Source organism: Streptopelia decaocto (genome assembly GCF_964273445.1).
Source record: "Streptopelia decaocto genome assembly, chromosome: 15".
NCBI classification, from domain to species: Eukaryota; Metazoa; Chordata; class Aves; order Columbiformes; family Columbidae; genus Streptopelia; species Streptopelia decaocto.
In genome coordinates this window covers 14,345,291-14,366,098 of record NC_138670.1, presented here as the reverse complement: position 1 = coordinate 14,366,098, position 20,808 = coordinate 14,345,291, and the positions used below count along the sequence as shown (strand labels likewise).

The 20,808-nt window shown below is 61.7% G+C and overlaps 3 protein-coding genes across 7 annotated transcripts; 2 read left to right on the top strand and 1 right to left on the bottom strand.

The window, feature by feature from the left end:
* Positions 1 to 3,692: 3,692 nt before the first annotated feature.
* PLA2G3 (phospholipase A2 group III) lies at positions 3,693 to 5,512 on the top strand (the record flags this gene model as incomplete). The annotated part of the gene is given in 8 exon segments (XM_082066233.1): positions 3,693 to 3,726; positions 4,198 to 4,407; positions 4,486 to 4,612; positions 4,680 to 4,814; positions 4,925 to 5,002; positions 5,004 to 5,301; positions 5,373 to 5,403; positions 5,406 to 5,512. Coding segments are annotated over 8 exon segments (1,020 nt in total).
* A 513-nt stretch (positions 5,513 to 6,025) lies between these two features.
* INPP5J (inositol polyphosphate-5-phosphatase J) lies at positions 6,026 to 14,534 on the bottom strand. Of its 5 annotated transcripts, XM_082066454.1 has the most exons (13): positions 13,714 to 14,534; positions 12,660 to 12,770; positions 11,036 to 11,144; positions 10,295 to 10,411; positions 10,049 to 10,224; positions 9,322 to 9,433; positions 8,886 to 8,995; positions 8,474 to 8,550; positions 8,361 to 8,380; positions 7,970 to 8,107; positions 7,488 to 7,580; positions 7,155 to 7,259; positions 6,026 to 7,026 (listed from the first exon to the last, which is right to left on the bottom strand). In XM_082066454.1, exons 1-13 carry the CDS (start codon positions 14,463 to 14,465, stop codon positions 6,406 to 6,408), a joined length of 2,541 nt encoding a protein of 846 aa, XP_081922580.1. In that variant the 5' UTR covers positions 14,466 to 14,534; the 3' UTR covers positions 6,026 to 6,405. The 5 variants fall into 5 exon arrangements, with proteins under 5 accessions (XP_081922580.1, XP_081922577.1, XP_081922578.1 ...); XM_082066451.1 differs by having other exon boundaries at positions 8,361 to 8,625; XM_082066452.1 differs by having other exon boundaries at positions 8,361 to 8,550.
* Positions 14,535 to 18,398: 3,864 nt separating this feature from the next.
* SELENOM (selenoprotein M) lies at positions 18,399 to 20,206 on the top strand. Its single transcript, XM_082066023.1, has 5 exons — positions 18,399 to 18,539; positions 18,613 to 18,648; positions 18,736 to 18,770; positions 19,335 to 19,413; positions 19,506 to 20,206. Exons 1-5 carry the CDS (start codon positions 18,438 to 18,440, stop codon positions 19,716 to 19,718), a joined length of 465 nt encoding a protein of 154 aa, XP_081922149.1. The 5' UTR covers positions 18,399 to 18,437; the 3' UTR covers positions 19,719 to 20,206.
* Positions 20,207 to 20,808: the final 602 nt, after the last annotated feature.

Genomic DNA, 20,808 nt, shown 5'->3' with positions numbered 1-20,808 from the left:
TCCCACCACAACCCAGTGCCACTGGCTGATGGAAAGACTGAGCTCTGATAGCCCATCCACCCTGGTCCAGCAGACCAGGGCAGAGGCACAGGGGCACTCCCCACTGCTGTGCGCCAAGGGTACTCACAGGAGCGTGACAGAGAGGCACCAGCGTGGGGTCTTGGAGTCAAAGGAGGAGACCCAGGTGGGACAAAGATATGACACAGAGCCACAGCTCAACCCATGCTCTCCTAGGCAGGCAAGGGACATGGTGGCACCCAGGAAGAGGCCATGTCAGCTACCAGCCAGGAAGTGCCAGCTCACCATGTCCTGGCAGGGGATGGAGGGACCTGTGGGTATATGGCAGAGCAGCACTCAAGGGTCTTCGCTGGATCTGCAAGCCAGCTGAATTTATCATCTCAAGTGTGAAATAACTGCATCGTCCCTATGCTCACTCCAACTCTTGTTTTGGCTTCCAACCTTTGCAAGAGATTTGCTCACCTAAAGAAGTTGTTTCTCTGCTCTGCCTTCTATGTCCAGAGCCGTGGATGACCCTGGATGTCTTATTGAATAGGGTGGACACGCGTTCATCCTTTCTTCTTCTTTTTATCTCCACAAAGTTGTAAGTTCCATCTTAGAACAACGGGAAGCAGAAAGGCTCATATCCAGTACTGCAACAATTCCTCATGCAATACCGTTGTGGATGCCCCACACAAAGGGCAATGTCCCATGGCGGTCCTTGAGCCACTTGGTGTTTCCATGCTTGGCTGGGGTCACCTGGGGCTCTGTAGAGCCAGGTCCCCTCCCTGCTCAGGCTCCTCTGGCTTTGCACTGGGCAGGGTAACAGCCCCTTCTACAGAGAGGGGCCCCAGCCATTGGTGCCTCTCCCACAGAGACACGAGCAGGATGTGGCCGACAGCACACACGGTACACGTCACATGCCTGCACGGAGCCAGCACCGCCAGCTGGGGCGAAGGGCAAGGCTGGACGTGGAGACAGCGGGGTATGTGTCTGCTCTGCGACACGAATGAGGCCTCAGGTCTGGCAGTCACTTGCACAGTCCAGACATCCAGCTCTTGCCTGCAGGCTGCCCTCATAGGAGGCATCACCCTGATGCCCATGCTGGCCTGGGGATGCAAAGGGAGAAGAAAGAAGCCCTGCCCTGGACCTGAAGTTCAGGGCAGATAAAGTCTCACTTCTCCCCTCCCCATCCCAAGGAAACCCAGCTCCAGCCCTGACCAGCTCAGTAGCTTCCACCTGCCTCATTCCAGTATGGGGTATCTTTTTTGTGCTGGGGAGCTCCAAATGGGATGTGGCGTGGAGAGCACGGGTGGAGAATCACTCCACCAGCCCATCCCTGCACTCCTGCTGACCCAGCCTGGGACCTGCTGGCCACCCTCACAGCACAGGACCACGACTGCTGGCATCTCTGCTGGAGCCCGGCGCTCCCCCACTGCAGTCTAAGTGGTGCCCTGTGTGCTGCAGCAGCACAGACAGAGCAAGCACTTGACGTCTCAGCCCCACACCAGCCTTGCCGGTGACCTTGAGCCATGTCAGCAGAGCCAGGCGCAGGGCTGCGCGCGCTGCCCATCAGGGCAGGCAGCCCAGGGCTCAGCCCTTCATGCTGCCCATCCGGACCCCAGCCCCACCCCAGCAGCTGGCAACAGTCCCCCAGTGAGGCAGTGGGGTGCTCTGTGGCATTGGGCCAGTCACGTCCCCTCTGCCAGCAGTTTGGGGGCTGAAGGCCAGAGTACCAGTGTCCCTCCTTATCACATTATCTTCCAGACAAACCCAAACCGAGTCTTGAGTCCGTGACGCACTCACACATTTGGCAGCCAAGGCTGTGCCGTGCTGCTGGTGTGGGGCTCTCCTCATGGAGCTCCTGCAGAGCTGCGAGCGCAGCCCAGGGGGGACATCCCTGGGCACACTGGGGGTGCCGGGGACAGGAGCACAGTGCAGCTGCAGCAGGAGGGCTCTGTGGCTCTCGGTGAGTGGCTGAAGGCTGGTTTCCCTGGGTCCACATTTTTCCCTAGCAGAGCCTTTCCCCAGTGCTGCCATGGCAGCCCCCATCCCGCTTGGTGAACACAGCCTTCAGGGTGGAACTGTCCTGTGGGACAGGGGCCACGTGGAGCCAGGAGGTGTCTCCAGCAGGTGACACAGCAGCTGGGAGACCTTTGTGACACCTCAGGCGATGTCACAGGTGGCACACAGCATCCATGTCACAGCTGAGAGTAGACTCTGCTCTGCCTGGGATGTTGACCTCTGTCCTCTCTTTCAGGGAAATCCTGACAAGGTGACATAAGGTGTCTGCCAGCCCCAGCTGCGCTGCAGCACTCCTGGGTGCAGGGGCTCTGCAAACCATCCCACCTATCTCACGCAGAACTCCAGCAGGGCAGACCATCATCCCGGGCAAGAAATAAACCGCAGGCTGGCTCTGAAAGCATGAGCTGCACTGAAGGAATCAATGGTGACTCTTTCTGCTTCCTCCCTTCACTTTCCAGTCCCTTCCCGGCTTCCCCTGTCAGAGAGGTGAAGCTGGACCCTGGTGGGCCACTTCTCTGGGGCAGGGCCAGCATCCCTTGCGATGCAGCAAGATGGGGGTTCCTAGACACAGCAGCCACTGTGTACAACGTGCCCTCCAGGGCCACATGGGACAAAGAAGGGAATGAGGCGTGAGCGCTGCCCTGCAGCCCAGCCCTGGGATATTTACAGGGGAGAGAGATTCTGGTTCCTGAGTGGGAAATGTACCAGCACAGGCTGGGCCACCAGGTGGAAAGCAGCTCTGTGGGGATGGACCTTGGGGTCTCACTGGGCTCTGGCTGAGGAGAAGCCAGGGATGCTCCTCACAGCAGAGGCCACCAGCAGCCTCGGCTGCACCAGGCAAAGCGCTGCCAGTAGAGCAGGGGAGGGGAGCACCAAGGGGGACGCATTGCTGTGTCCTTTCCAGCCTAGGCTCAGCTGGGCAAGGCGTGGACTTGCTGGGGTGAGGGGTGAGTATAGCAAAGGGCCAGAGAATCATAGGATGGTTGGGGTTGGAAGGGACCTTCAAAACTCATCTAGTGCAACCCCCCTGCCATGAGCAGGGACATCTGCACCAGCTCAGGTTGCTCAGAGCCCCGTCCAGCCTGGCCTGGGATGTCTCCAGGGATGGTTCAGCCACCACCTCTCTGGCCAACCTGGGCCAGGCTCTCACCACCCTCAGGGGCAACAATTTCTTCCTCTTGTCTGGCCTGAATCTCCCTCCTTTAATTTAAAACCATCACCCCTTGTCCTACTGTAATGGGCTGCGCCCACCTGTCTTACAAGCCACTTTTAAGTCCAGAAAGGCTGCACTAAGGTCTCCCCGGAGCTTCTCTTCTCCAGCTGAACAGCCCAGCTCTCTCACCTGTCCCCCAGCCCCACCTGTTCCAGCCTCGGGTCATTCCTGTGGCTCCTCTGGCCCCTCTCCAGCAGCTCCATGTGTGTCCTGTGCTGAGGACCCAGAGCTGGACCAGCACTGCAGGGGGGTCTCACCAGAGCGGGGCAGAGGGTCAGGATCCCCTCAATGCTGCTGCTCACGCTCCCTTTCATACAGCTTAATGTATGATTTGCCTTATGGGCTGCAAGTGCACGTTGCCAGCTCATGTCCAGTCTTTCATCCACCAGTACCCCCCAAGTCCTTCTCTGCAGGCCCAGTCTGTATTGACAGGGGGGTTGCCCCAGCCGAGGTTGACATGGGGCTGGGGCTGCCTCACAAAGCTGCACCTGGTGGGGGGTCCCTGTTCCAGGGCTGTCCAGGCGAGGGGTGTCCAGGGGGCCGTGCGTGGGCAGCGGGTGCATGGGACCGGGTGCCTGCGACAGGCGGTGAACAACTAAGGCCGGCCAGGAATGGGGGTGCCCAGGACGAGGGTGCACGGCCCAGGGGTGCGCGGGAGGGGGGGTGTGTCCGGGCGGGGGGGGGGGGGGGGTGCCCGGCGCGATGGCGCGCGCGGCCGGGGGAAGGTGCACGGGAGGAGCTGCCGGGGCAGGGGGTGCCGGGGCAGGTGTCACCGGCTGCCTTCCCGCCCCCTCGCCTCCCCCGGGGCGGGGCGGGGCCGGCGCGGCCCAATCAGCGCTGGGTCCGCCGCCGGGCGCGGGCTTAAAACCGGGCCCGAGGGGGTGCGCGCGGTGGTCGTCTGCGCGGTGCGTCTGGGTGCAGGTGTGGGTGCGGGTGCGCGTGCACTACGTGGCGTTCCTGAGCGGCGGCCCCGGGCCGGGCGCGGTGCTGGAGAGCGCCTGGGCCGCGCGCTGCCGCCTCCGCGCCGCCTGCGCCCGCCGCCCCCGGAGCCGCGCTGCGGCGGGACCTGGCCGCGCTGCCGGGAAGGGGCCCTCGCCGGCGGCGGGGCTGGACGCTGCCGGGCACGCTGTGGTGCGGGGCCGGTAACTCTGCGGGGAACGCCAGCGAACTGGGTACGAGGGCGGGCGGTGTCCGCGGGCAGGCGCACCCCATCCTCCTGGCGGGGCCGTGCTCACCGGCGCTGCCCTCAGATCTCTTCCGTGGCCCCGACCGGTGCTGCCGGGACCACGACCAGTGCTCGGCGCAGATCACGGCGCTTCAGTTGAACTACGGCATCCGCGACTACCGCCTGCGCACCGTCTCCCACTGCGACGCCAGGTGCGCCGGGGGCGGGGGACTCACCAGGTGGCTGGCGGGCTGCTCACCGCCCCCGACTGCCCCGCAGGTTCCGGCGGTGCCTGCCGGCCCTCAACGACGCCATCTCCAACGTCATCGGTGTTACCTCCTTCAACCTGCTGGAGGTGTCGTGCTTTGTGCTGGAGGAGAGTGAGGAGTGTGTTCAGCGGCACGGGCGGGGAGGGTGAGTGCATCCGCTGCTGCAGGGCCGGGCGCGCCCTGCCTGGCTGCCCCGCTGGCTGCAGGGGAGCACAGCTCGGCCACGGCAGGGCTCATGGCACGTGGTGTCCGCAGGTGTCAGCGTTATGGTGTGGTGCTCCTGGCCAGGATGGTGCAGCAGAGTCAGTACCGCTACGGCCTGCCGGTGCAGGAGCAGCCCAGCTGTACAGCCCCCAGGCAAGGGAAGGAAGTCCTTCAGAGCAGGGCGCAAGCGGCTTGGACTGGCACTGGGGCAAGAAACCGGGCTCTGCCGTGCACAGAGACCTGCACGCGCCCAGCAGCTGCAGGGTGTAGGCACCTTGTCCGCGGTGGGTGAAGGAGACAAGGCTGAGCCCTCAACCAGGCACCCAGCAGCACAGTGGGGGCTGGAGCCCGATCCCCCAACAGCAATGACCCTGTTGGAACAGGACCTTGCTGGAGGAAAGCGAGCACTGGAAGGAGTGCAACAAGGGGCGGGGGGCTCAGGACCCCGTGCCTGCATGGCCCACACTGAAGTGGAGTACGCCATTGACATCTCAGAAAGACCATGAGGCACTGGGGTCCTCCACATGTGACAAGCATCCAGACTGGAATACGCAGGACAGTGGTGGCACCCTCTATGAGCAGCGCCTGCAGCTGGCCTTGGAGCAGAAGCCAAGTGCTTGGCCCCACGCAGTGCCCTGATGATGCCTGCGCAGCACTGCCTTGTGTGGAGAGGAAGATGTGCTGTGCAGCAGCCAGAGTGGAGCTGCTCGATTTCTGGTCCTTGATCCACAGGATACACTGACCATGGCTGCTGGGGGCCACAGCTGGAGCGGGGGCAGGCAAAGAGACCGAGAAGCCTCTCGAGCTGTGGCTGCTCTGTGGGTGTGTGCATCAAGACAAGGGGAAAGGAATAGGAGAGCTTGGGAAACACACAGTTTTCCTTTCCTGTTGTGCCCTGGAGCAGGGGGGGAATGGCAGGTCCCCCACCTCTAGATTTATGCCCTTTAGTTGGGGGGCCTGGTTCCCCCCTTCCCATGGGAGGGGGTGCAGGGAAGGCTGGGGTCTGGCCCAGGTCAGTCCTTATGTGCAGTATAAATAAATAAAGAGTGGTGTGTTGTGCTGGGGCTTGACCTGCTGCCCCATGTTCACTGTGGCCCCACCCCCGGGGGCTGATTCTGCCCCCCAGCAGTAAACACAGTGCAGCTAGGGTGGGCAGGATGGTTTATTTTGTTGCTTTGTACTATGTTCCAAGGCTGAGGCACAGTGGTAACAACAGGGAAGGAGCAAGCTTTGAACTCAGGGGTACCCTGGGGTGTCCTGGCTCTATGCTCATCACCACTGCAGCCAGAGCCCTGGCCCCCTGTCCCACCTCAGGTGCAAGGCCAGCACTCCTCCCCGCCCTGTGCCACCTCCCGGCCCTACCAGGGCCAGTGCAGCAGCTCAGGCTAAAGGGAGCAGAGGAGGCCCCTTCCCACCAGGCACACAACAGGGTTGAGGAGTCACTGCAATAAATAAGAGTAGGGTGTCTCGGCAGGAGAGTGGCAGAAGCACAAACCAAGCGCACTAGGGGGAGGTGGGAGGGGGCCAGCGCATCAGCGGCCCATGGCACAGCTATGGCTGTCCAGCTCCTGGGGGCTGCTCCTCTCCTTTGGGGAGGTGCTACCACCCGGGGGGCTGGTGGGGCTCATCCTCTGGCGGGGGTAGCCCAGGTCCGTGCTCTCCCTCCGCTGGCCCATGGCCTGATCAACCATCTCCAGGCGGAGTGCGGGCAGCAGGCCCAGATTCCTGGGGTCAGCCCTGGCCAGGTGATTGTCAGCAGACGCGCGCCGGGGACCACCCTGCTCCCGCACAGTCTGGTAGAGGGAGCTGCCCTCTAGGCTGTTGGCTGCCCACCCTGACTCCTTGGCTTTGGCTCCACAGCGTCCCGATTCCTCCTGGGGCAGGTGGATGGTGGGGATGTCCCCAGGGAGGCCTCGGCGGCTCTGGGGTGAAGGGCTACGGCTCGTACCCCTGTCCCGACTCGATGGCCGCAGGATAAGGCCCTGGAACTTGGCCAGGCTGGGGCTTCGGCTCCGGTGCCGTTTCATCTTGCCTGGGCTGGGGCTACGGGATTTGGGGGCCAGCAGGACAAGTGTGCTGTCGTCCTCCTCTTCTGAGCTGCTGCCTGAGCTGTCCGTGGGGCTGCTGCCCTCCTCCAACCTGGGCAGGGAAATCTGCACCCCTGCATCAGCACTGCTGGCTGATCCTCACAGGGGGCTGGAGGCAACACAGCAGCTGGCCTCCTCCAGCCAACCACCCCTACGCCCATCCCCTCCCACCCTTGCCTCTCGGCCTTGCTGACCTGGAAGGGCTCAGTCACGCCAGCGATGCTGCTGGAGGTGTTGCTGTAGTACCCAAGGATGTACTCGCCCTTCCCCTTGGGCAGCGCCTCCTCTGAGAACATCACCTGCAGCCCAGAGACAGCTGATGGGCACCAGGGCTGGGCATGGGGGGCCCCCCCCTCCCACCTCCAGCCCAGAACAGCAGTCCCCAACACCAGCACAGCAGGCATGCTGAAGGCTCAGCACAGAGCAACGAGGTGCCCTCCTGCCCCATCAGGGGCACAAATGGGCCACTGTCCCCCCACAATGGGGCAGATGTACCCAGTGAGACAGCAGGGCTGGCCCCAGCTCACCTGTGCACACAGTTGCTTCTCCAGGAAGCGGTCTCCATCATCGCTCCTGGCCCAGACATAAGACATGTAGTCTTTAGGATGCCGAAAGCCCACCTGTGTGCATGTATATGGGAGAACACATGTGACACTTGCTCAACGCCTTCACCCACGCCTGGCCTTGGCTCTCCTCTCGCTCAGCCCCCTCTCCTTGCACAGAGGCACCAAGAGCTGCCTTGCACCCACCCAGCAGTGCCCTGGGCCCCCAGGCAGCACGGAGCTTTGGCTCCTGTGGGCCCCACAGAGCAGGAGGAAGAGGGAACCGCTAGATCTGAGCCTCCAGAAGAGGGGCCAAATCCTACCGCTGAGTGCCAGAGCCTCCCAGGGGAAGAGACAGCGCAGAGTTCAGGTCCATGCCATGCTGGTGGGGGTAGCTCGGAAGGAACCCCACAGTGCTGTGCAGTGCTCCCCACTCCCCACAGCCCCAGCAGCCCCCAAGCCCCTACCCGGTAGAGTCCTATCCAGTCCCAGGAGCTCCGGTGGAAGCCAGCAGCCATCTTGTACCTGACAACTGCTTGCTCAGGCCTGGTCCATTCGTCAGCCACATAAATCTCAACTGGGGGCTTGTCTGCCTTGGAAGCAAACTGTCAGAGACACATGAACATTGAGCAAGGTCATGCCAAAGAATGCTGCCCCTGCTGCCCAGGACAACAATCCAGGGCTGTTCCCTCACACATACACCAACAGCCGCCCCCACCCACAGTGGCAAGACAGCTGAGCTCGCCAAACAAAAATAAAACAAGCCCTGCACACCCCATCATTCACCACACACACTAGCTGGGCATCTCAATCCTGTAGCTCCTGCCTGTGTGCCCAGTGGCTTTGGACAGTGCTCACCTGCACTGCAAAGATGGCAGCTACTGGCTTGTGGTCACTGATGGTGTACTCCATGTGGCTGCAGTAGCAGAGCTGGCTCACCGACAGGACGCCCTGGCTGGGCCGGCACCCACCTGCACCAAGCCCGACACTGGGAGATTTAATCTTCCAGAGGATGCGGTCAGTCCAAGCAGGTTTTCGCTTCTTGGCACTGCAGGGCACAGAGGGGCATTCTCTTGCCTGGCAGGGTGCAGTGGGCTCCATCCCAAACTGCCTTCCCCTGGTACTACAGCAAGTGCAGGCAGGGGATGCGGCTCATCTCAGCACATAGCTCAGTGCGGCCGCAGGGACAGACCTGTGCTGGCACCAGCATGGCAGCTGTGTCCCAGCCTGCTGTCCCCAGCCCAGCCTGTGCCTGCCCCAGCATGGCTCCACCTGTCCATCCACACCAGCACCCGCCCTGGCTCTGAAGCCCACCACTCCTGCACGTCTCAGCTGTGCCACCTGATCCCCAGCCTAGCACACACTTGAGCTCCGCTCTCCTACCTGCTGTCGTATTTGTTGGTGCCCACATCAAACTTGAAGGTGGGTGGGAAGTTCAGGGGTCCCTCCTGAAAGCCGCTGAGGACAGGCCAGGTGCTCTTGGCAATGTTCAGCTGTGGAAAAGAGAACAGTCTGGGGAGCGCCCTCTGCAAGCCCCTAAGAGCCCTCCACCCCCAGCACACAGTCATCCCTGTCCCACACAGCTCTTGGGGTTTGTCCAATGCCATGCAAGCAGCAAGTCCATAGACCAAACACCCCCAGCTCTTCCTAGCACACTGATGTGCCCAGCTCCCACAAAGACCATCCTGGGACTGCGCTGCCCCTTCCCCACAGGGTCAGGAGAGCAAGAGCCTGCTGTGCCCCATGGGCAGCAAGGGGACATGCCCTGTCCTACAGCTGAATGCCACTGCAGGCCCTGCAGCATGCCCACCCCTCTCACCTGGTCTTTCTCCCAGAGCTGGCTCAGGATGTTGCTGTCAATGGCGTACTTCACAAAGCGGATATCAAGGCTCTCGATGCGGAAGTTGAGGTCCCCAAACCAGAACACGAGACTGTGGGTGGGAGGGAGGGTGGTGGGCTGGAAGGGCTGAGGCTACAGGACCCGGGCAGCACAGCAAGGGGAAAACATCCTCAGCCTGTGGGCAGCCTCAGCCTGCAGCACAGACACTTTTGGGAGCACCAGTGCAGGTCAGCTCTCAGCCAGCAGCTTGCCCAGTTGCCAGCCCAGACAGGATTTCTCAGTTAGGACCAAACATCGTTAACCAAATGGGCCTGACTTCCCTGGGCAGAAACTGAGGGTGGAAATTTCCACCAGGAAACATCTACCAGAGTGAGACCTCAGAGCCAAGACACTGGGACAGAGCCAGGCCTCCACCTCATCAGTTCCAAACTTCAACAGTGCCAGTGTGGCAAGGAGCTGCACTGAGCCTGGATGTGCCCCAGGGGAGACAAAGGACCTCTCTCAAAACCTACCCCACTGTGCTGGGTCCCCACTGGACCACAGGAAAATCCTGCAGCTCTGCAGACAGGCAAGATCTCATCTCCAAGCTGTGCTTGGAGGACAGATTCAAGGGACAGACACCAGACCCCATATGGAAGCATTCAAGGATGGGGGCTGGCACTAGAGCCCTGGCCCCGACTGGAGAGCAAAGTGGTAGGGTACGCACTCATGGTCCAGGATGCCGCTGGCCACACGCCCCTCAAACTGCTGCATGTGCAGTATGGTGGCAAAGTCCTCCTTGCGCTGCTCTGCCTTCTCCAGGTGTGCTGGCAGGTGGCAGTTCAGGAAGCAGACCATGTGGCCGAAGATGGAGAGACGAACGCTCACCCCACCCTTGTTGCCCTGCACCAAGAGGATCCCATGACTCCTCGGGAAGCCAGCCCCTCATCACCTCTCCCGGGGCCACACTCACCCAGTAGCCTCCCAGCCCTGTCCTCGTGCAGTCTGTCTCAATGTCCTGCAGGAAGGGGAGGTGGTAGTACTTGGCAAATACCAGTAGGATCACACCTTGCATCCGCACCGTGCTCACCTGGAATGGAAACGGGCTGAAGCAGGATGGTAGCCACAGCAGCACCCAGAGGGGCAGGGACAGCTTCGCCCACCTGCAGGTCACAGGGCAGCACCTCCATCCTCTGCATGCCCCTCACTTCGCAGATGACTAACAGCACATTTAGTTCAGAAATCTATGCACACCCTCCTGAACAGTGACAGCTGAGATAAGCCCAGCAATGTTCATATACACTGTGGGGCAAGTGCCCTGGGAAGCTGAACCTGTCCCGGGACCCATAGGCTGCTGCCAGAAGCACAGGCTTGTTCCTACATTCACCTCCTCGCCCTCATGCAATGCGACAGGCAACAAGAAGCATCCCTACAGCACAACAGGGGAAGCCTAAGGTGCAGGAAAGGGAGCAGGGTGGCACAAGCTACACAGCATGCTGGTGAGACACACCACTAGCCGCCAGGCTAGCCCCCAAAGCTGCTTGGATGGCAGCACGTTGTCCCTGCAGCAGCCTGTCCCTCCAGCTGGCTCCCCCACCAGACCTCCTCCCTCCCTCCATCCACCCCCGCAGTCCAACTCTCCTTCCCCGTGATCCACCTGCCTGGCAGGCACAGACGAGGGACCAGCTGCCCAGCTCCTGAGGGACATCCTTACCAGGATGAAGTGGAAGGGACTCAGCACATCCATGAAGAGCTCACTCCACTGATCCGTGAAGAGGGCATCCTTCAGGCGCTTGTTTATCTTAGAGTTCACCTCTTGCAGCCTGGAAGGAAAGGGACAGGTCCCTCAGGCACACCAGGATGGGGTCTGTGTCCCAGCTAGCGAGAGCTCCTTGGGAGAGGTGCCAAAGCACTGTGCTGAGGAGTGGGGCCAGGGTGGCAAGGGAAGTTCACGAGAGGAGCCTGGGTTTAGAGGACAAACCAGCCACATCCTTGCTCAGCAACACTGGGCCACGTGCTGGCAGAAGGCACAAGTGGCCCTGAACTCACGAGGCCTTGGCCCTTTTTAAAACAGGAGCAGTTCAGCTGTGCAGGGCTGGGCAGCAGCCTAAAGCCTCCCTCTGTGTGCAAGAAGGGCTTAGGGGACATTTCGGCTGCATTAATCTCTACAGAGAAGCCAAGTCTCACCAGTGCTTCAGCACAGGGTGTCCAGATGCATCCAAGCCACCAAGCTCAGAGCAGCAGCAAACAGAAGGTTAATAGTGCTCCTCCCAGCTCAGCAATTAGTGAAGAGAGGGGAGGGAAGGAGAACGTCTGCAGAGAACGGCAGAATCAGGAAATGCCTTGCCCAAAAATATCAAGTGCTTGGGGCACAAAGACACGGTCAGAGGAAGGACACAGCCAGGCAGAGATACCCTGGACATGGCAAGTAGCAGGACAACCTGCCCCAGCCAGGACACAGTCCCAGCAAGCTCCTTGCTGTCAGCTACCCACCCTTCCAGGCTCCAGCCTACCCCACGCAGCACCAGCCCACTGGTCTGCCACGCCAAGGGGACCAGGAGCCTGTCTCCAACACAGCATCACAGCTCCAGCAGCCTCAGCCTTACACCACTCCCTCCCTGGGGCCAGGAACACTGGGGAGTCCCTGGGAGCCACACCCAGCTCTTCCACCTCAACCCACAGGCAGAGGCTGCTTCTTGCTCCCTGTGCACAGGCAGCATGTCCCTTGTTCAAGCAGGAATCCACACACACCACAGCAAACCTCAAGGGACCAGTTTTCCCTTGGACTCCGGCAGAGCCTGCCTCACCAGCCACACCAATAAAGCCTTACCACACCAACAGGGAGCTGCCTTGCTAGCAGTTAAGTGCTGCCAGGGGCACAGAGCCAATCCAGCTGTGAGAGAACAGCAGATTTGTGCCCTTGAGGCCTGCATAGTATGGGCAAAAGCTGAGACGAGAAAAATGCTCCCAGAGGACTCTAAGAGGCGAGTTAAATGCCTCTACAGACCTGAGCCCAGGACCGCCAGAGCTCAGGGCAAGAAAAGCACGCGCCAAGGCCTGGTTTGAACAGCACAGCCAGCTACAGGCTCTGCGAGGGTCCAAGGCTACTCAGAATCCAAGGGTTTCAGTTCCTCTGAGCACTCCTGTTTTACTAGGAGCTGACTCTCCACCACCTTTTCTGATATTTTACCACTTCCGATGCACACCCCTCCCTGCTCACCATGCCCCAGGGAGGCTGAGGCTGCAGCTCTTCCATTCCCCACCCCCAGGGCTATGAGGATACCCCAAAAAGGGATGTGGTGGGGCAGGGGAGGGGGCTCTGCACCTCACCCTCTTACCCAATGGCAATCATGTCCGCATCATTTGTCTCGCCCGTGTTGAGGTGCAGCAGGGATGTCACATCATTTGGGGGCATGGCTGTGCCCACGTTCCAGGTGACCACTGTGATGCTTTGAAGGACAAAGGAAGAACAGGCTAACACAGACTCAGAGCTTTTCCCCATCACACCCCCTTCAGCCCGCAGCTCCCGCAAGGAAGCTCTGCCTGCAACAGAAACAGCCGCAGCTACAGCTTAGCCAGGGCACATATACCAGGTCCTTAGCTCCTGTTCAAGGGAGTCGGGTCCTTGCCTCTAAATTCCCCCGGGGTCTGCGCCTCAGCATGTTGCAAGCCCCACTGTAACCCAAACCCCAGTGAAGTTCTAGAAACCAGCACAAAGCCCTCGTTTTCATCACCGCTGACACAGGCAGGCTGGCACAGCAGGCAGCCTGAGAGACAGAGCGTCCCTGGAAAACTGCTTCCCCTCCCTTCCCCAGGAATCACAGATTCTTCAAGCTTCTAGGGAAAAGGACTCAGGTCTCAGAGCGCAGTCTGCCCCGGGCACAGCCAGCCCCAAAGGCCGGGCGCCGCATGTGACAGCAGAGCTGCCAGCCCCGCAGCAGTGTCCTTCACGAGTGCAGAGCCACCAGTCACAGCGCATTAATGCTGTTACGCAGCGTGCACCAGCACCCGCAGGCTCTTTTGGCAGCGCTAGCACAAGCCTCAGTCACAGGGGGCACGCTCCGACAGCAAGTCAGGGCAGCGCCACACCGTTTCCAGAGCTGAGACCGCAGGGGCAGGTGGCACCTGCTCCACAGCCAGTGTCTGACACGCCAGCCTGCACAGCACCCGCCGCCCTGAACGCCGCCTGTGCAGACAGCGGCACCGGGATCCTTCCCGCCAGCCCCCGTGAACCTGCTTCTCCAGAACCCCTCAGCCCATCTCCTTCAGCTGCACACCATCCACAATGGGAAGGAAGGGGCAACTCCAGACCCGAAGAGGCTTCGCCCAGAGCCTCCCGGGGCAGCCCCGGCCCGGCAGCGCTCCCCCCTCCCCGCCGCCGCCCCTGCTCACCGGAACGCGCCGTCCCGCGGGCCCCTGCCCGGCCAGCCGAGCGGCACGGCACAGGCGTCCCCGGTGCTCGGCAGGCCGAGGGACCTCCCGAAGAGGGGCAGCTCCTCCGGCTCCGGTTTGCTGGCCGCCGCGGGCTTGGACAGGCCGACCCGCCCGCCGGCCAGGAACTCGCTGGAGATGGCTCTGGGCAGCGCGGCGGCCCGCGGCGAGGAGCCCGCCCAGGCCGAGATGTGGTCGCTGGACTCGGCCTTGGGGAGCATCTCCCTCCGCTCGGCGGGAAGCGGCTTCCCGGGGGCGGCGGGCTCCAGGGGACCGAGCTCGGGGAACGCGGGCCGGCCCGAGGCCTGGGAGAGCCCGGCGGGGCTGGGGGGCAGCAGGGCCGGCAGCGGGAAGGCGTGGGGCCCGCCCGCGCCCTCAGGCTGTGCCCGGCCGACCTCCAGCGGCAGGGGCTGGGCAGCCCGGCCGGGTGTCCGCTCCTCGGGCCCGCCGCGCTGCGACCCCCCGGGCCGCGGGCAACCATAGGGGAAGGGGTCGCAGGCGGCGTCCGGCCGGGAGCTCCTGCGGGCGCCCGGGACGCCGCTGCCCGCAAGGAAAGGCGCCGTCGGGGCTCCGCCGTCGGGCTGAGGCCGGGCCGAGCCCCCGGAACCGAAGGGCACCAGCCGCGCAGGGGAGGCGGCGGGCGGGGGGCCGGCGCGGGGCCCCGAGGCGGCGGCCGAGCCCTGGTCCGCGCTGGCGCGCCGGGCCGGCTCCATGGGCGGCAGAGCCCCCGGCAGAGCCCCCGGCAGCGGCCCCGGCCCCGCCGCTCCCCGCACGGCCCCGCCCGCGCTCACCTTGCGGCGCCGCGCTCCCCGTGACGTCAGCGCCCCCGGCACCTGCGCGGAGCCTTAAAGGCGCAGGAGCGGCACGAGCGGCCGCCCCGGCCCGCGCGCACCTGCCGCCGCCCCGCCCCGCTCACGTGCCGGCGCGTGCCCCGCCTCCCCTTCCCCCCACTGCTCCCCCCGCCGGCGCGAAGAGCGGAGCGCGCGCCCGCCGCAGGTGGCAGCGCGCGGGGCCGCCTGCGCGCGCACGACTGTCCCCCGCGCGCGTGCGCGGCTGCTCGCGCCGTTTTACGGGCACGCGCGCACGCGGCGGCTGCATGAGGTGCCCACGTGCAGCAGGTTGTCTGCAGCTGCAGGCGTGGCTGCGCGCGGCCCTGCCGGTGTGCGCGTGTGCAGCTGCTGCTACACGCGGGCGCGACAGCACGCGGGGTGCGCTCCGGGTGTGCAGACACCCGCGTGTGCTGGAGGAGACGGGGGGAGGGCAGAGGTCCTGACGCCTCCTGCACCTCAGGCTGTGCAGCAAGACCGGCCGCCAGGAGCCCCAGAGCCCAGGGAAGGCTGGAGCGCAGCCTGGGAGAGGATCTTGGCAGGAGAGGGCTGGGTCCCTGAGCCTTCATGGGATGGACCTGCTCGTGCTGACCTGGCTCCCACCATCACGAGACCGCTCTCAGTAATCTCTGATCAGTCATGGCGTCCGGGAGAGGACTGGAGAAAAGCAAATGTCAGTCCTGTCTTCAGGAGGGACGTGAAGGAGAACCCAGGGACCTAGAAGCTGGTCAGCCTCCTCTCCATCCTTGGGAAGGTGATAGAGCAGCTGCTCCTCAGAACCATTGCCAGGCACAAGAAAGTCACTGGGAGGAGTCAGCATGGCTTCGCCAAGGGGACATTCTCCTTGCCCCACCTGAGCACCTTTGGTGATGAAGAGACTGACCTGGCAGATGAGAGAGAAGTGGACGTTGTCTGCCTGGACTTGGAGAAGGCCTTTGACACTATCTTCCATCAGATCCTCCTTGAGAAACTGTTGATGTATGGGGTGGATGAGCAAGTATTGAGGTGGATTGAAAACTGTCTGAATGGCTGGATCCAGAGGGTGGTGGTCAGTGGCACAAGGTCTAGCAGGATGCCAGTAACTAGCGATGTGCCCCAGGTGTCAATACTGGGTCCAGTCCTGTTTAACATCTTCAATACTCTCCTGTATGATGTGACAAAGTGTACCCCCAGCAAGTTTGCAGATGACACCAAACTAGGAGGAACAGCTGATAAAGCAGAGAGTCATGCAGAGGGACCCAGGCAGGCTGGATTAAAGGAGCTGGCAGGAACCTGGTGAAGTTCAACTGGGAGAAATGGAACAGCCCCAGGCATCAGGACAGGCTGGGGGCCACCAGATGAATGGTGTCCTGGGCTGCGTCATGAGTGTTGTCAGCAAGTCAAGGGATGTCAAGGAAGCACCTGTGAGGTCATGACGCGCGGAAACAACTTTACAACCTATAAAGTCATAAACCTTTACAACTCACAAAGTTATAAAGCAGGTATGTTTATTTTGACGTCGAGCGCAAGGGGGATCGTTCCACCATTCATGCGCAACTTCTAACAATAAGAAGTGTGTTTAAATACAGTAAGGTGTTACATATTCATAATGACCCCAGGAACGCCTATACATATTCATAACCTTTCCCGCTTCTTATTAAAATGAGTCCCAGGTAATCATTTCCATAGTCTCCTCCTTGACCCTCCCCTGTCACGCCTGCGCAGTGCCATCTGGTGGTCTTGAGGAGGGGTCTGTGGGGGTCTTTTGGATGAAGGCTCCTTCATCTTCGTCACACTGAACTTTTTACCTTTGGCTCATTATGTTGAATTGACTGGAACCCAAGCTGCCAAGCTGATTGAAACCAGACTGGTGCCCCCTTTTGCTGTAAATCTTTGTTATCTTGTCTCCTCAAGTTTACAGCCAGGTGCCTTAAGTTTACATCTAGGTGCTGTAAAACTTCTTATCTTGGCATTCGATGAAGTTCTGTTTTTTCTTAACAAAATTGGTTACATAAAGCTCTAAACTAGGCACCCTTAAAGTGTTAGTTAGTTCCCTCTATCAGTCACTGCTGGAGTGCTGTGTCCAGTGCTGGGCTTCCAAGAGCAAGGACATACTGGAGGGAGCCCAGTGAAGGGCCACAAAGGTGATGGACTGGAGCATCTTTCACAAGAGGAGAGGCTGGGAGAGCTGGGACTGTCCAGCCTGGAGCAGAGGTCAGGAGGATCTCATCAGTGTGTACAAGTATCTGAAGGGAAGTGCAGAGGACAGAGCCCGGCTCTTCCCAGAGGTGCCCAGTGGCAGGACCAGAGGCCACGGGCACAAACTGCACACAGGAGGGTCCCTCTGAACATCAGGAAACACTTTTTCCCTCTGAGGGTGACCGAGCCCTGGCACAGGTTGCCAGGGAGGTTATGGAATCTCTGTTCTTGGGGATACTCAGCACTCGACTGGACACAGTCACAGTCACAGGCTCTGAGAGGCCCTGCTTGAGCAGGGGGTTGGACCAGGTGGACCCCAAAGCTGCCTCCAGCCTCAACCAGACCAGGGGGACGTGTGTCTGTGCAGGTGTTTGTGTGCAGCCGCATGTGTGGCTGGTGTGTGTGTGGGAGTGCACGCTGTTTTGTGCATGCATAGCTGTGTGTGCATTCAGTTGCATGTGCATGTAGTTGGGGTGTGCAGCACGCATGTGTGTGTGCCTGCTGCTGGGTGTACGTGCAGTGTGTGCGTGCACTGTTACATGGGTGAGTATGTGCCGGTGTGAGTTTCTGCGCTGCTGTGTATGCTGATGTGTCTGGGTGTAGGCACGCTGTGAGCAGTCATGGAGGGGTTACTGTGCACCTCTGTTCGCTGCTGCTTGTGTCATCGCATCTGTGCACTGGTGTGTGGACTGCATATAGCTGCGTGTAGGTACAGCTCTGTGGAGGGGTTTTGATAGATAAAGATCTGTTGCTGAATTAGTCAGGCTCAAAGGAATCTCAAGGCCACTTCGAGAAGCTGAGAACAGAATCTGCTGTGAGAAAGAGGGGCGTTCCTCAATCAGCGGGGTCCTGGCGTGGTGTGAATCATCGGACGTATCATCAGTGAGACTCCAGCGCACGGACAGCCCACGATACTCATTTAGCAATTCCATGCTTGGAGCGTGGACGCGTGATTAGAATATAGTTACGTATATAAGGAGACTTGTTTCTGTAATAAATGGCTTAGCGTGATTCACATTGAATCGACTGGTTTTGCTAAGTCCTTGTTTCGCTCTAACACAGCTCTACATGCAGCTGTGCATGAGTGCCCGCAGCCGTATGTGCAGGAGGATGTGCGAGCGTGCACAGCTTGTGTGTGTGCAGCTGCGTGTGGTTGTGTGCACAGACACACCGTCTCCTGCATGTCACTGTCTGTGTGTGCAGTGTGTGTGTGTGTGTGTGTAGGGATGGTGTGTTTGCTGTATGGGGGTGGTTGCAGCCTGTGTGTGCACTCACAGTTTGTGATGGGCATGTGCAGTGTGCCCATGAGTGCGCGTTTGCAGTGTGCACATGCACGGTTGTGGTTTGGGTGTGTTTGTAGCGTGCGTATTTGTGGGGTGTGGGGGGGTGCACGTGTGTGTGCGGGGGGAGTGCGTGTGGTATGTGCGCTCGTAGTCTCTGTGTGTGTGGGGTGTCCATTGCGCAGGGTGTGCGCGGGGTGTTCACAGCGTGTTCACGGTGTGTCAGTGCCCGCTGTACACGCGGGCGGTGCGTGCGAGTGCACGCGCACTGTGCGCTCGCTCTGCGCGTGCACGGCGCGCTCGTGCTCGTGCTGCGGCGGCTCGTCGCGTGCGTGCGCGTGCCCGCGCCCGCCGGGGCGGGGCGCCCTGTGCGCGCGGGCCGTGACGTGGCAGCGGCGCGATGCTGCGGGCGCTGCTGCTGGCGGCGCTGGCGGCGGGCGGCCCGGGGCCCCCCCGGCCCCGCGGGGCCGAGCTGCGGGACCTGGCCCGGGGCAAGGTGGAGGTGAGCGCGGGGCGGGCGGGGGGTGCGGGACAGCGGGGGCGCCGCCGGGGTGACGAGGTGTGTTCTCCCGCAGACCTGCGGCGGGTGACGGCTGAACCGCTTGAGGGAGGTAAGTGCCGCCGGGCGGGGGCCGGGCGGGCAGGGGCCGGGGCTCCGCCGCCTCTGAGCAGCGCCGCGCCGCCCGCTCTGCCCGCAGGTGAAGGCCTTCGTCACCCAGGACATCCCCCTCTAGTACCCGCCGCCGCGGCAGCCCCGCTCGGTGTGTCCGCGCTCCGGGACAGAGCCCGCCGGAACGGGCGGGGGGAACGGGATGTGGCGTGGGAGCGAATGGGGTGGAGGATGGGATGGGATGGAGGATGGGATGGGAGCGGACAGGGTGGAGGCGGGATGGGGCAGGGATAGAGGATGGGATGGGAGAGAGCGGGACTGGGCAGGATGGGGTGGAGGACAGACAGGTTGCAATGGACAACAGGGTGAGACAGGTTGAGGGATAGGAGGGGATGGAGAATGGGCTGGAGGACATGATGGGATGGGCTGAGGGGTGGCATGGAGGGTGGTACAGGATGAGGGATGGGATGGGATGGAGGATGGGATTGGATGAGGGGTGGAGGACAGGATGGTTGAAGATGAGGTGGGATGGGACTGGGTGGGATGGAATGCAATGGAGAATGAGATGGGTTGAGATGGGGGACAGAATGGGATGGGAGGGGGGAAAGGGGATGTGACTGAGGACGGGGTAGGATGGGGGGTGCACGGGCCTGCCCAGTACTGTGTATTCCTTAACACACTGCCCAGCCATAACCTGGAGATGAAGCACCTGCCTGGTGCTGACCCCGAGCTTGTTCTCCTCAGCCACCGATACGGGGAGCTGGAGGTGAGCAGGCACTTGTGGCACCCGCCGCCACAGCAGGGACTCGGTGGTCGGTGCCCCACAGGCACCAGGCTGCAATTCCTATCTGTGTTCAGAGAATCCCCCTGAGTGACATGACCCGGGAGGAGATCAACCAGCTGGTGCAGGAACTGGGCTTCTACCGCAAGGAGACGCCTGATGCCCCTGTGCCTGAGGAGTTCCAGTTTGCCCCTGCCAGGCCTCTGCCCGCCCTGCTGCCCCGCCAAGCTCCCACTGCTGATGGCGAGACTCCCCCTGACCGTGATGAGGGAGAACACCCAGAGCTGTAGCGAGGGGCGTTGCGCTCGGGAGGAGGTCCTGCAGCCCCTCCCCAGCGCGTGGGGATGAGGGCATTACAGCAGCTGGGAACAGTGCTGCGGCGTGGTGAAGGTGCCCCTGCTGTTGCTCAGTGCTGTGTATTCTCTGCCCCAAGAATGCCCTGAGCAGCTCCAGCCTTGCGTAGGGGCCTTCTAGGCATTGTGGACATCCCAGGGGTCCTGTGTGCCTCTCGTTGCCTTCCCTCCCCTGCAGCCTGGCACCCCTGGCCAGTCAGGAGGAGCAGCGTTCTTCCTGCTCCCTCGCCGTGCCCCGAGGTTTCGCTGGCTCCCAGTGCTGTGCAGCAGTATCCTACCTGCGTGGGACAGGATGAAGCCCTCAGCAGAAAGCACCAGGTGCTGAGGGTAGATGTGCTAAGTCCTGAGGTGGGAGAGCTGTCCCTGGGCTTTACACCCCAGCAGGGTTCTCTCCTTTCAAGCCCCCAGTAAAGCTCTTGTATACAGTTGGCTGCAACGTGTTGTCTTTCCAGGGAGGGGTCAGTGGGGTGCATCCCGCACTGCTCTGTACTCGATGCCAGGAGGAGCTGGGTGCCCCAGAGCCACTTGCAGAGGTAGGAGGAGATGGCAGGGTCACAACCACTGCTAGCAAGCTGACAGACCATCCCACAGACAAACCATGCTGTTCCTGTGCCACCGCCTCTGCGGTGCAATGGACAGATGGATGAGGCACCACAGCTGCTCTCACGGGCTGCACAGGTATGGGTGTGACCCCGCAATGGGTCCTGCAGTGCTGAGCCAAAGCTCAATGGCTGCGCTGGCTCAAGGGGACATCTGGTCCTTGTCTGGGAAGGGAGCAGGGCACAGCTGCACTGCCTGCAGACCTGCCTGCACGCAGTCTTGGTGGCAGCGTGGGGTCTTCTCCCCATACCAGGCCTGGGGGTGTTGGGGGGCAGCAAACCAGCAGCCCGTGGTCAGGGTGGGATGCTGATGGTGCCCCTTGGCTCTGGGTGTTGTCCCTGAGCAAGAGGAGCAGCACGTGCCCCACATCTCCCCCCATGGCCAGGTGAGCAGTAGGCCTGCGGACAGGGCTGCCAGCGCTCTCCTG